General features: G+C 38.6%; 1 protein-coding gene across 2 annotated transcripts in view; it reads left to right on the top strand.

Annotated features, from left to right (window-relative positions):
• Nucleotides 1-9,988: 9,988 nt before the first annotated feature.
• The window catches only part of col5a1 (procollagen, type V, alpha 1), a 77,899-nt gene continuing 72,363 nt past the window's right edge, over nucleotides 9,989-15,524 (top strand). For both annotated transcript variants that reach the window (XM_040158199.1, XM_040158200.1), the window contains exon 1: nucleotides 9,989-10,356. In XM_040158199.1, the coding sequence (XP_040014133.1) occupies nucleotides 10,257-10,356 (100 nt within the window). In that variant the 5' untranslated portion in view covers nucleotides 9,989-10,256. The remainder of the gene's footprint in view (nucleotides 10,357-15,524) is intronic.

The following is a 15,524-nucleotide window of genomic DNA, read 5'->3' as shown; positions in this document are numbered from 1 at the left end:
GATAGAAAGTTAATGCTATTAATCAATAAATTCTAAATTAGTCTTGTGAAGTTGTGCATCATCGACATATTAGTTAAAGAAATGGAGGAGTCTAGAGCCACGTTAGCACAGTGGTGCTTTAGACTAAATGCTTAAGTCAGTACGCTAACATGCTCACAATGGCAATACAAACACAATCACGTGCTGATGGTTAACAGGTATAACGTTTGCTATGGTCACCATTTTAGGTTAGGATGTTAGCATGCTAGTTAGTGGAATGAGAATGTCATTAGTTTTGAGGGTATTTGGTCATAAACCAAACTATTGGACAAATGATCATTTTGACCATGATGATAGTGTTAGATGAAAAGTTAAGGGATCACCAAAGTTAGTGATAATTCATGCTGCGGGGTACATGTCTGAAGTAAACCACATGGCAATCCATCCAATAGCTGTTAAGACTTTCACTCTCAACCACAAATGTCAACCCGCTGGTGGCTCTAGAAGAAAAGTCAGGAGATCACAAAAGTCAGTAGGTTTCTTCCTCTGGGGACAATGAATGTCTGTTATAAAATTTCATGGCAATCCATCCAGCAGTTGTTGAGATATATCAGGCTTGACCAAAGTGCTGAACCCACCAAGTGACCGACATTGCCATCAATAGGGCAATAATCAAACACAAAGACATAGGTTGAAATATGACAGAAATTGAAGTTATTCTGAAAGAAAATAATGAGGTCTGATTTGGAGCACTCATTCATTATGATGCTCGCAAGTCAATTGTTACTTTGATTTGATGTGTTTCAATGCAGTTTTGAGCTCTGATGCAAGATTACAGGAGATCACAGATATTAAAAAGGCTTTAGGTGAGCTGCCAAGCCTAAACCTTTTTTTGAGTGGAAAAGCATGGAAAATGGTCTGAAAAGTGAGTGAAATTTAAACTGACCTACATTTTTCAGATTCTCCTGGGTTGTATTTGGCTTTAATAGAAATATGCTTAATTCCACTTTTAAATGTAGGCTCACATTTTCAGTTTCATAAACATCTTTGAGAATTCCTGCGGTCTGTTATGCAGTGGAGTCAACCTAAAGACCATTTGCTCTACCAAGTAAATATGAATTTCAATCATTTTTCATATCATCTTTAAATATTACTTTGCTAAAGAAGCTCAGCTTAGGTTCTGCAAACATTTGGAGCCAATTGTGGATTTAAGTATCTTTGCAAGGAAACAGTTTGTCAACTTACAAAAGGATTTATTCTTAAAACCATGGATGTATTACCTAATGGGCCCCTGGGCCAGAGCCTCTGTGAGAAGTGACTGTTAATATTTCTCATCTGAAAGTCACATAGCTCAGTTAAAAGGCACAAAACGACCACAAACAGATGCAAATCAATCCCAAAGAGATGCATAACTCCTACAAAAAGATACAGCATGACCACACAGAGCCTCAAAAAGCCCAAATAGAGACTTAAAACTGCCACACGGAGACTTAAAACAACATCCAGAAAGTGACGGAAAATGCCCATAAAGAGAAGCAAAGCCACCATAAAGAGACACAAAAAGACTAGACTACAAACTACGCAACCATGTCTCTTTCAGTCTGGGTTCCTATATAGGAGGTGTGGGGGGTCTTTACCTGTCTGTGCCCTGGGGTTTATTTTCAGCCTGTATATCCCTGTTCTGATGTTAAAAGAATTTTTATTTCTTTTTTACATAAATGTTACACCTGTAATAAAGTGAACTCCAGAAATGTCTCATTACATGGATGTAGACTGGTAACTTTGCACGGTGTCATTCCTCAGACCTTTGTGATTACGTGATGAGCCACCTCCAGCAGTGAGAGAGGAACGTAACGAATGGGTCTCGTTAAAACACATGGGTATGAACTGCCTTCCATAATTACAGTTACCACAACAAACAGCCACAGGGCGGAGCTGGGCTCGCAGGGGTGGGGCAGGAGACATGGTTAGTTAATTCCTTAGCCGACAGGAGACAACTTTGGCACTTTAGTTCTTGCTGCTTTGGTCGAGCGATTTAATTTAAGAGAGATGTAGGTCTCTCCACTGGGGGACTGAGTATGAATCCAAAGCTGAGTAGACAACACGTGAAACAGCAGTTTACAAAAAGGAAAAAAAAGATTTGCCTTTCAAATTCATTGCAGTGGATGGTTTATTCAGATGTTTGTAATTCTGGGAAACCTTTGTCAGTTGTATATGAGATTGCCCTCTTCACATTGTTATGGCGATTAATCAGCCAAGAAGTAATGCACTTCACAGCAGTACATGCGTAATGCTAGGCGACTTTCAACTAATTAACATACACATCAGAGTAAGTGCAAAGTATAATGTGTCCAAATGTTCCCCTTGCCCTTCTGAAGAAAACATGTATAGGTTTGCTCTTTTTTCTCATTATCTTCTTGAGTGTTTTGGCAACTCTGTTACCTCTCTTGTTCATCAGTCATCATACATTTGATTTTACCTCTACTGCTAAAAAGACATTAAACAAAACCTGATGGAGTACGAAGTCACCTGATAACACATGATCATCATTTGATACTTAATTTGCAGAGTGGTGAAACATGTTTATTATGGAAAAATATTATTATATTATATCATATTACATTTTCTTCATTTGTTTAGTTTATGATATATAACCTGTGGGATTATTACCGGTCAGACATTGGAGAAAAATGTAATTTCCTGATTGGTACTCACCAGTCTTCATTTCAGATATCCCTTCCTATTTCTCTCACTGACTCATTAGCACTCCGAAAACTTATTTGCCTGTTCTAGAAATGCAGCCCTTAACAGAATATTGAAAGAAGGTAACATAAAGAGAAAAACAATGGCAGTCGATGGGATTTTTCTAAAATGTGTTGAGATGAATACTGTACTGGATACTGTATGAGGAAGTATGTTAAAGTACATGTTTAACAATACAATGTGGGTTTCAAACTAATATTTTCCCCCTTTATTAAAAAAAAACAATGTGCCAAAGACTGTATGAGACTTTAAAATAAGTCACAATTTTAAATAAGCATAATATGTCGTAGGTAGTAGCTTAACATTGAGAAATAATTGGCTGATAATAACATCAGTGGGTTGTCAGAAGCTAATACTTTCAAAGAGTGTAAGCAGATGTTCTGCATTTTTTGAATCGCACAAGTTGGATCAAGCTCAGTACTGTTAAAACAGGGAGAAGATTGCAGCCCCACTGAACTCGAGCCTCATGGAGAACACAGCGTTTGCCAAATGGGTTTTAAACTAAACTCCTTGTTGCTATCTAACAAAAGCACATTGTAGCTTCTGTAACCTTTTTTGAGGATCGGAGCAACAGTTCACTTTTAGTGCTGATGATAATGCTCTCGGATCCTGCCTGTTACACACTCTTCGGCATATCTATTCAGGTTATATAAGGCCATACATGCATCGTTGTCTTATCATGTTTAATTTAGTTAATTCCCACTGATTGATTCATGTCTGGCATTAATATTTTTGGCCTGTTCCTCTGTACAGGTGTCCAATACAACATGTCAAAGAAGAGATGAGCTGTAGCTGGGAGCATGAGCAGACAGGTGAGACTGACTCATTTAACACCAGTATGTTTTTCTTCTCCGATGACAGGCTCCGGTTTGTCATCATCCCAAGTGTACCTGTACTTTTGAGATTTTTATGCCTCTCTAGACTTAACAGTCTTGTCTCTTAACGCTGCAAAATTTCCCCACAGTGTGCTTGGGGAGTTTTGCCAGGATAAAATCTGGCACTGGATGGCGTCACACATTGTGGAATGGAAACTATGGTGTCCAGCCATAGTGCCTCATGCCAAATAGACTTTAACAATGCATAATAACACCAGTGTGCATCTGACAGAGAAAGCACTGGGTTCATTTTTCTATCAGTGGTTCTGCTGCTCACGTCAAGATGACAAACACTCATACCTCACAAAGACTTGTTTAAATTTTTACAACAGCTTATTGTATAGTCTTGATAATGTAATAAAGAATACGGTGCCAGATAATTGAAAAAAAAAACCATCTGTCATTTGACCAGGAGACATTGTACGTTTCAGATGGCTGTCTAAATTAATTACCTTTTGATTTTGCTTTGAAAATATAAAACTGGTATCTGGCTCACTTTGTCCTTTTCTCTTTCTTTTTGTTTCCTAAGGAGAAAGTCAGCTTTCTGGTTTCCCGCTTGCTGCCTGTGCACTTGCTTCCTTTGGATCCCCGGACTTGCATCTGTGCCAGAAATGAACATTAAACAGAGAACAAGACATGCAAACGGACACACACACGCACACACACGCACACACACACACACACACACACACACACACACACACACACACACACACACACACACACACACACACACACACACACACACCAGAGAGTTACCCTAACCCTAACCAAAACCACTTCTTGTCTAACCCTAACCCTAACCTTAAATACTGGACCGAAAATCAGCTTTTTAACAATTGGGGACACGGCTCTTGTCCCCAATTGGACAAGCCGTCCCCAATTAACTGGTCTTTAGTCTGAAATTTGTCCCCAAAAGTAGCCTATGACTGACTGACAGACAGACAGACAGACAGACAGACAGACAGACAGACACACACACACACACACACACACACTGAAGCTGTATTTCCAGTGCACACTCCTTTTGTTACTCTTTGTTATTCTTGATCTGCAGTAGAACATCCTGCATTGCATAAATGTCTAATCTGTGTTTGGAGCTGCCAGGATCTGCATAGTGCCAGGATCCACAATTTATCTGGTCTTTTGGTCTGACTCTCTAAGAAACTATCATTAAAGTGAAACCACAGAATCAACTCCTTTTTGTAATTCATCTCCATCACGACACTGGAGAGCGTTGTTTTGACGTAGGGTCTTTGAAAAATTACTGGGTGTTTGGGAAATGATAGAAAAGATCTAAAATGCAGGTTTTGATATATGTAATTCAGCTCGTGCAATGTTTACAAGTTCTTGACAAATGAAATTCTTTTGTTTACAGGGAACCTAGAGATGAAGAAAACATAGAGATGCAAGCTCCTGTCTGTGTATTCTTGTCTTTACAGTCTTTCCCACAAAGATGTCATTCTAAAATCCTCCATGTCCTCTTAGATGTTATTTTCAGATTAAATCCTTGTGTGTTTGTAAAAATACAAATAAATTCAATAAGCAGGTAAAAACAGATTTTTTTTCAAGTTAAAAAACAGAAAATAGTTATGACATCAGCCAAGTTTTAAGTATTTAATGTAACTCGAAAAGTTTTAGTATTCACGGATTTTGTCAGTCCTATTATTATTTTTTGTCTTCTATTTGGGTTATGAGAGTATCGAGAGTTTTAGAACTACAGCTCCCATAATTTCAGTGCTTTGGAGGCTGTAAACAGGAAATACAATGTTGCTATGGAGTCGGTTAGTTAGCTGTGGGCTACAAGTTGAGCCCCGTTGTTTTGAGCATATATTTGTTCACATTGTGACAAATTGGCACCACTCTATGTATGCCGAATTATCTATTACCAGTTCTTTTTTTAAATTTACCAATGTATGTACAAACAAATATGACTGGAGTATTTTGATATTGAAGAAAACTTTAAAACGGGACGATTCTCAGTCAAGTTCTGGAGTTTGTGGAACGTCTTTGGTTTTAGACGGATTATTGGAGGTTTGTTTACGGTGAACATCGAAGATTCCCATATCCTCGGAAAGTGTAAGTTACACCAAATCTAAAAATATGTGTATCATGTCTGTGTGTTCAGATTTGACTGAGTTCTGTTTCCGAGAAGAAGCATGAACTAGACGCAAATTACATCAAGAGGGAGCTAATGATTTTACGTTGGTTATGAACCTCAATTCCATGTTGGTGAGTGGGTCAAACTACAACAACTAACTTCCCATTGTTTTTTACACTGGCAGTGTGAAAACCTCTGCGCTAAACTTACTGATGTTACGTGGTCAATTCTGCTAAATTTAGTCAAAAAACTTCCCAGTTTCCATCATTATTAACAAGCTGTTTAATCAAATGTCAGGTCCAGTGTGCCCACCCTATCCCATTACTTCTTTTGCTCTTCACTCCAAACATCATATGTGTGGTGCAAGCGGTTTTAATTTGGTGATATGTAAATCTCTAATAAGGAAAAGCTGACATTAGACTTGGCTAAGTAAGAATTTTTACAAACAGCTAGTACGACAGCTACTGGTTAACTAGTTAGTTTTCAGATTAAGATTTTATTAAAAAAACAAACAAAAAAAACTATAGGACAATCCTATAAAATTCAATGTATTTTTACTAATTAAACCAGTGACTCCCAACCTTTTTTGCCTGTGATGCCTTGTGATCCCCAGCATCTAACTTGGGCCCCTTGTCATATTTCAGATGTCTATGAGTTTGTGCAGTTCCACTAAAGAGACATTTCCTCTCTGAACTTCGCACGGGGTATTATTAACATAACTGTTTGAGGCACAAAGGGGTGAAATGATCTAACAATTTTTTTGAACAAAAAAAAAAAAATCAAACATTAGAGAGGAGTCCAGAAACTGAATAGAGACTAAACTAGCTCACTGTATATAAAGTATTTAAAATGAAGTTGATCTAGCTACAACAGTAAAATACTGTTTAAATACTGATGCATAAATATTATCAATCTAATAATTTCAGATAGAATCAGTCACAAAAGTACTTTTACTTGTAATACTTCAGTACATTTTGCTACTTCTGTACTTACGTGGGTTTTTGAATGCATGACTTTTACTTGTAATGGAGTATCTTTACATTGTTTTATTGGTCATTTTACTTAGATAAAGTATCTGAGTACTTCCTCCACCACTGACTGTTCTAGGTTCTCTCTGGCTTTCATAACGAGCCTGACACTCGGTGAAACTGGATGTGGAAAACAGGCCAAAGAGAGGGGGGTGTTGAAGAAATGTCTCTGAGCAGAAACACTTCTCTGTTTCAGACTGTAGCTCTTGCTTTTGTCTCACAGGGACTTCTGAAGCGAAAGAATATTTGGTCTGAAAGTCCTCAAATGAAGCCCAACTGCCAGCTTCAGATAAATCACCATGTTTTTGGTTAGAAGACAGTTTAAGGGAGCAAGCGAAGGCCTGTACAGGAGTAGTTTAAAGGCTTTGGGATTAGAGTGGGGTAGGTATAAAGCCACCCTAAACACAGGGCTCAGGCCATAATTTGACCCATATATCTGACCATGTAACCATTATATGGCTAAGTGGTCGGTTTAGAAGGGCTAGTTTATCTTTGATGTAAATATCTTCTCCCCCTTTGAGGACAAGCTATTCATTTGATACAACTGAATCAAAAACATTTAACGCCTTTAAACACAAGTAGGTATACACACATGGTAGTAGGGGTTACCTGAGGAAAAACTGCCTTGAAGCAAAAGGCTGATATGCTCAAACGTGGTTATACAGAATAGATAGTTACAGTCTGTAAACCGATGGCATCTGAGAAGCGGATTCTAGGTGTGTACTGTTCCCTTTTGCTAAGTGCCTCTGTCTGTCAGTGAAGGAAGCCCGCGTCTGAGTTCTGCATAAGGGCCTTTTGAAATGTGAATACAGACAACGTAACAGTCATGTTACAGCTGGTCGTCTTCTGCTTGTTGAAAAGACAAACGTTATATCTTCATAAGCTTTTTAACAATTTTTTACCAACCAAACACCAGGATATTAAAGCAACGCCCTTCGACATGACAGTTGTACAGTGTGTCTGCGTGTTGTACATATTGTATTTAAGATGGTCTAACTTTGCGGTAACCATTGAGAGTCCACGTTTTGAACTCATCTTTCACACAGTCAGATGTGGCCACAACCACAGTGATGGCTGTTTACTGTGTTTTAACACCAACTTTTACTGGCCAGTTAATGGAAGCCTGCCCCCCAATGGAGCAGACATATGACAGATTATAAAAGACAGGAGCTATTTTTGGCTATTCTTGAGACAAGGGCCGAAAGAGCTGGTGTCTGAGGCTCACTGTGCCTTCAAAAACATTTATTAAGTACTGATGTATTTTTTTTTTTTTTTTTTAATGTAAGTTTCTGTGATTAGGTCTCATATGAGCTGGTTTTTCACAGTTGTGACTATTCTCACGATACGAAAATACGAAATAGTGACATTGCACTTAATCACAGCCTCAGAGAAAGCATTGCTTTGAATGTTAGTTAGTTGGTTCGTAAATTGTTAAAACTCCTTTTAAATTTTGTATTACTCTATGTTACCAAAGGGAAAGTACAAAGTTTCACTGGATCTTTGTAAGGTACAGAAGAGCCAATATGGCCTTGAAATGTTTTCTTTCTTTAATGTAATAAAATAGAAATGAAACTGTGAAACGAGTCCGGTAGCGAGTCCTTGGGAGGCAGAAATCACAGTTACAGTTTTTTGGACATGATTTAGAGTTTGGGGTTATCATTCTTTTCTTAAATTGGGCCTGTCCCGTGACAAAAGCTGGACCATCTTCCCAGAGGTTGCTGATCACTTGTGGATCAATCTTTTCTTTAATCGCTGGTACGCTCCAGTTGTCCGCTGGGTGTCGAGATGACTCCTCATCCAGCCTATTGGGTACGGAGGAAAGTAAATGCAGAAGCTTAGTCTTTTGTTGTATCATTTATGTGATTGCGATCGCATATTTTATGGGCTCCTGAGGTTCAAGATCTGAAATAGACTGTTAACCAGGGCTGCTAAAACTGGATTAATGGCTCATAAGGAAATTCACACCTTTTGATCTCTGGGCAAAAACTTGCTGTTGGGCCCCTATTGACCCCTCCACTGCCCACCCTTTGTGCATATATACCCTGTCACCTCCAAGTTCCCATCAGTGCACAGCACTAAACAGCTGTATCATAGCTTAGCAAAAAAAAAACTTACTACTTACTAGCTTTTTCTGGAGCTTTTAACTGCATCTCACAGTCTTCATCGGGAGTTTGTGCAAACTTTATTATTTGATGGACTTTGAAGGAAAAAAATCTTAACCTTCAGTTAGCTATTTTTTTTTCAAAGGCCAACAATTACATTTCATGCCCAGCTTAATAACATTTTGCCCAGAGATGCCAGAGAAACTATAGTCATGTGCTGGAATCACAGTACACTTTTCAAGTCTAGTTTTTTTTGTGTGTCATCTGATTTGTAGCAACACAAATTAAAGGACCCCTTTATAAGAGACTGTGTGGTAACGAGTAATGAACTCCATGACTGTACCTCATTTTAATGGTAAAATGACGAAGCACTAAACAGTAAAAAATTTATTAGTGTTTTAAATTTTTTAAACTTGAAATCATCAGCTTTTCCAAGTGGAATCATGGGTTAAATTATTATGAGTCAAAGGGGGTCCCAGTGCCAGTTACCAACTCGGATTAAAAAACAGAAGCTGAACAGTAAAGTTAGTTAATGAGTAAATGAAGTTAGTATTCCAGCCCTCTGATGAATAAATGAAATAGTGTACTATTCATCGTTGTTGTCAGAACAACAACCAGGCTGACTGTATTCTAAATAAATAACTTCTCTAAGTTTTCAGCAGAGATCGTCAAAAACAAGGCTCAAACCTAATATATGTGGAGGTATGAGCAGGCACATCCAGCTTTGAGAATCACCGTTACTTTGCTGTGTGCAGATAGGCTAAGAGCCAGGGATTTTTTTTTTTTTTTTTCATGATTTGTCTCAGAAGCCGTTTGCGTTTCCAGCTATGACCCGTTCCTCTGGAAATAGCGGACTCCATGTAAAATTATTAGGCGTGAAACTTTTCTCTCAACTTTTCCTCCCTCCCCCGGCCAGCGAGAGGGCTGGGTCTAATGTATGGCCTCCTCTGATTTGCCTGAGTCTCCTGCCCGCGGAGTGAGTGACAGCCTGGAGGGAGGGGGGGCGCTTTTTTTTTTTTTTTTTTTTTTGTGCGTGTGTGTCTGTGTGTGTGTGTGTCTGTGTGTGTGTGTGTGCGCGCGTTGGACTTCAAGGGGCTGTTTGTGACGACTGAAGGAGGGGGCTACACTTCTGAACGGAGGTGCAGCGGCGCAGGACAGTTCAGAAGAGCAGAGAGGAGAGGAGCAGTGCGGGAGAGACGGTACCCATCCGTCAAGTAGCTGGAGGAACCCACACTAACAAACCCTTATGGCTGCTTGAGAAATAACGATACACCCCCCCTCCCCCTTTTTCTCTCTTTCTCTGGGACTTTTGGCTTTTGGTGTCGTCCTGACCAGAAGTTGTTGCAAGTCTAATTAGTTGCTCCAAGTCGAAAAGTGAATCCACTTGGCGTGGACGTCTCTGGCGGCCATGGATACCCATATAAGATGGAAAGTTAAACGGAGGATAAGAGACGCCCAAATCACTTTAGCGGTGATTCTGCTTTTTGTCACATCGCAAGCAAGTTCAGGTAAGCTGCAGCTGCGAGATTCGTGGATGCAGTTTGGAGCTGCGCTGCGCTCCAAAGTTTTTCTCTCTGGTTATAGTGGAGATCTGTGATGTCCGCCCCTTCTCCTAAACCCATCTTCTTGCCTTTTTGGTGCATTAATGTATTAAGCTTGGTCTGCCCCGAAACCATGGGACTTGTGTTAGTATCAAAAGACTACAGGTTTTTGAGAGAAAAGCGTTTTCTTTACAGAAAGGCTGGTCACCTATTCTGTCTGTGATCTGGATATGGAGGAATCGGTTCTGCTGTAAAGTTAAGCAAAAGGTCTGCCACAGCAAAAGCATCCAATAGTTGATAAATATAGATCCAAACCTGAATATATCATCTTGAAGGCTTGCTGTGGCAAAGTTTATAGTTACAAGATAGTAAAAGAATGTACAGTATGCCCCTGAATGTGAAATAAGTTGTATTTTTCAGATGTCACTTTTTGATAATACCCAATTTTGTTTTGCATTTTGCAGAAGTGTTACCACATTGTAATAGTAACTTTGCTGTGGTGCAGTTCAAGAAAGTTTAAAAAGGCTTTTTCAGTCGTTTTTTTTTTTATCTGATGAGAGGGATGAGCATAACTTTCATAAGAGGGAGGGAGTGTAACGTGTCTGAAGTGGTAGGGTGGAGCTGCCTTAAGGACTCTGACATCAGGATCAGGACACACAGTTTCTAAAGCAGTGGGCCCAATGCTAAGGCTCAAACAACCACACATTTCCCTAATTGCATTCTACAAATTCGACCCATGCTTCTCAGTAAACCTTATATAACCCAGAGTCTGAAAATATCAAATGTAAAAGTTTGGTATTTGTAACTTAGACATCAGATAAAACCCAGTCGATATATAGGCTTAATTATTTTTTTATCATCATTAGACACTCCTGATTGGCACTGTTGTGTCCTATAGGTGCTCAGAGTTCATGCAGTGCTGTGGCATAGGGGCTGGGGTCTGCCTTGCATGTATTATTAGAACCTTAAGACTGCCCGGCATGGTTGGTGGTCTGCTGTCTGCTTTGAGTCTCCGACATGGGACTTTGAGGTGAACAGGTGGCTTCTTCTGTCTGCTTAGGACAGTTTGAAAGTGTCCCAAGATTGTGCTGATGGTGTGAATGTAATGTGGTTGCCTGCAGCCAGATGCTGAATTAAAAGCTCACCCCACTGCAGGAAATTAGAAATAATTATGATTAAAAAAAACAAAAACCCAGATGCAATTGAAAAGGTCTTACAGGCTCATATGGGCCATATTGTTGACCATATAAATTAATTACTGCAGCTTGTTTATTTTCATGTTGCCTATAAACTGGTTTTACTGGTTTTTAACTGAACAGAAACTAGTTAATTGTATAACGGTTCGATCCAAATCTGGCTCATTTTTGATGACAGAGGAGGAGTTGGACTGGAGTTTTGGTTGGACATTAGGGAGCATGGAAATAATACTGATGCCGCAGGCTGGATTTACTCAGCTCTTAAAACCGACACAGAGCAACCAGAGTCTTGTAATTGATCCTCAAGGGTACTGGTACACTTCCTGAAACTTGACACTTGAGGCATGCTGGATGGGATTTACATGATGACTGAGTGCTAGCAACATGCCAACTACATGACAAGTTTTATGTAAACTAATTATCTTGTTCTTCAAGTTTAAGATTCTTTCTTCTTTTTTGCGTATTTACATTCAGTTAAACATTAAGTATCATAGTTTTGGATTAAATTCAGTTTTTTCATTAATATTCACACTAATGTTGGATTATGGTAAAACGATTGCATTTTTTTTTCATCTATCTTCCCCATCATTTTAGACAAATGGTAATCACAGACATTACAGCCAGTTTGTCAGCAGTAAAAGTTTCATCTTGAACCAAACCAGATGACCACTTAGCCTCAGGGAAGACCTTGATATACCTTCATCTCAAGACTTGCAGCAGCCCGCCCAGATACACCATCAGTGGTTATCTGGAAGTTGTCAACTCTATACACAGTATACTTGCATAAAATGCAGGCACAACAGAAACATTTATAAGGGGTAAACTGTAAAATCACAAAAAAAAGTAAAATCATAGTGTATTCTATATTTATTTCATATTCATGAACAATTTATGATTGAATATGATATGTTAGTGTAAGTTTTTGAATGTTTATGAAGTAAATTTCCTTAAATAATGTTTTACAATCCACTGGAATTAAAAAGAGTCATTTCGCAAATATAATAACACACAACAGACACAGTAGGTTTAAACAGTTGATGTTGCATCTTTGCATTATATTGATATTTTGGAACTAATGTAATAATTTAATGATACTTATGTGTATTGTTGGGGTCCCATAACTAGTTCCATAATGGATATGATTCCAAAGTGGTAAAATAACCAAATTTTCGAAGGTCACAGTCTAACAAATCTTTTATCAAATCATTTATATATTTTTTATTAATCATTTTTAATATAAATGAAGTCAATTATTTAGCTAAATGGCATATGTTAGCTACGTAAAATCTACGTTTACTTATGGACATGTAAAATTGTGAGTTTTAGTCCACAAAGTTGTGTTAATTGATATTTTTCGATATTTTTCCCAACCCTGAGCAGCGAAACAAGCATCGGAAGCAGAGAAGAGGCAACACTGTCACATTTGCCAACAATAACCTTATAAAGTTGATGAGGCGAACATGTTAGGCAGCTGCCTATTTACACATCAGCATTCACTGGAGTTGTGTTTCTATCAATATAGTGAATATAAGTTAAATATTCACTTTCCTTTTAGCTCTGTTTTGGTCTCCACTAACTCTGGAGGAAACTGTCCAGGTCTTCAGCTTGCTAAATGTTCCACTGTGCTAACGCGCCAATCGCTAACATTGCCTTTGTGCTGTTTGGTGCTGGGCAGGTGGCGTACAGTTGGTTTATCTGAGCTTTGTCACTTAAAACAGCTGTCCGCTACTGCTTGAGACAAGGTTGATGAGAACAAAAAAAAAGTTTGGGGCTATAAAACGAAAGCAGTCGCAGAAAGATGCTAAAATGCTAAGTAGAGCTTAGGCAAACTGCAGAATGTGGTGATAATTCACTGTGGCTTTGTCACTATGAGTCAGTCTTTTCACATTGCACAGTCATTTGTTAATATAAAATATTGATTAGTGCAGTTTTAAGGTTTTACCAGTGCATTGACCCTCAAAATGATTGGTTGGTCTACAGTGAAATGTGGCATAGCCTGTTAGCCTACAAAGTTGTCATGGAATAGCATTTAATATTGTAAAATAGTTTTTTAACCACTGATAAACCTAATAGTAAAAGGAGAAAGAATTGAGATATGCTTCTAAGATTGCAGCATATTCTCAAAGTGTATTTTTTGCACACACACACCAAATTGTTCACAAAGCAACCTGAGGTCAGAGAGGATCAACACACTGAATGTAAGTCTAGCTTTATTAGAGAGAGTGAGTGAAGTCACAGTCCACAGTTCTTCAGGGAGGTCACCTTGCCTTGGCATTAATGAGTAAACCTCATTTTAAACCTGTGAAAAGTGGTAGTAACAGAGGGCCCATGATACATAGAGGTTAAGAATGAGAAGAGGGGTCAGAGTTCAGAGGTGAAGGTCAGGACTTTTAGATTGCCCCTGCTGTCAGGTTTACAGTTTCATTGCCTGAAGAAAGGAATTCTTGCTGTTGAAGCTTTTTCCTCTGACTCTTGGAGGTCAAAGAAAAAGATAACGAGTGTGTTGTCTAGTTCAGTGTAGTCATACATTTTCTGTCAGTGTTTCATGGTTTTTATGAAGAGAATCTCTGCACCAATTTTCAGTTTTTTTTTTATTCTATACTCCTAAACAATTGACATCTTTAGCCTTAGATGGAGAATTTGAATTCAAAATGATTTAGTTAAATGCACAGTATGTAATTTTTGGCGATAGGGGGTCGCTCAAGCCGACGGAGACGGAGTATGGTGATGTCGTGAAGTAGCGCCGGATCATAGCACATCACGTCGTTGTTTTCTTCACCACCATTACCATCATTGCAGTCAGCTTCTCTCAGTTAGGATTCCTTCAGTGTCAGTAGTTCAGGAGGTTTTTACGGGGAGCCGAATTATCTGCAGCAGTATCCCCTAATCCAAAACAAAACGACCTGGTGACTAAATTCAGTAAATTAACGTTACGTTTCACGTTAAAAGTCAGTGTTTCTCCAACGCTCTTCAGCAGACACAGGACGTCTCGGAGGGGCTGCGAGCCGAGCTGCTGCTAACGTTTGCTCAGCTTGTTTCTCTGATAACCCAAGATTCAGATGGCGGATGACTAAAATCCTTCATCTGGTTAAAATATATAGTTATAAACGACCAATAACTAAAAACTGTATCATAAAAATGTGGCTTAAAACTGGATAAAAAGTCAATTTGGACCGTTTCTGATAGACATCCACAACCCTGATGCATGGACAAAGGGGATATGACACCTTTGACAGACGACCAAATGAAATGGACTGTTACCTTGATTTAAAATTTCTCTAGGTTTGAAAATTGCTGGAAACATTTGGGACGATGCAAGTACACAACTCAACAAAATATATAACAGAGGTCTATTCGTTTTTAGACTTTTTAATGCGGAAAAGGTAAACATATTACATCTTTAATAGGTGTTTTGTCTGTCAAGCTAGTACAAATTTTCAGATGTCTGACAAAATTACATCCTTTTCAATGTAATAGAAGCGTAGGACCTCAATTGTTTTGTAGTTTTATGATCAGCATATCTTCCGTAGACCAAATCTGGCTTCTTCTCCAAAAGGTTTCCTTTATGCTTCTGCTGAGTATATTTTCTCCTTAGTTCCCTCGATCAATGTACTCTTTTCACGAGTCTTAGAAAATCTGTTTTAACTCTTTTCACTGTGGTTTGTTATCATTAATTAACCAAAAGTTTTTTGGATGGTCTTCGTTTATAACAAATATTCACACAGGGTCAGAACCTACTTGTGCAGAGTACTTTAGTCATCAAAAATACTGAAATAACATTCTTTGAATGCCTTGTGCAAATGAAAACAAGGATGGATTTTGGCCAAAGTCACTGATGGTAGTAGACAACAGTATTGAAAAGACTAGTGGGTATGCTAAGGAATCAAGAAATATGGTCATGATTCAAGAATTATGCTAAATATTAGGAGCTTATATTTG

This window comes from Xiphias gladius, chromosome 20 (assembly GCF_016859285.1).
Source record: "Xiphias gladius isolate SHS-SW01 ecotype Sanya breed wild chromosome 20, ASM1685928v1, whole genome shotgun sequence".
In the NCBI taxonomy this organism is placed as follows: Eukaryota; Metazoa; Chordata; class Actinopteri; order Istiophoriformes; family Xiphiidae; genus Xiphias; species Xiphias gladius.
This window is presented reverse-complemented; position numbering and strand designations above follow the sequence as displayed.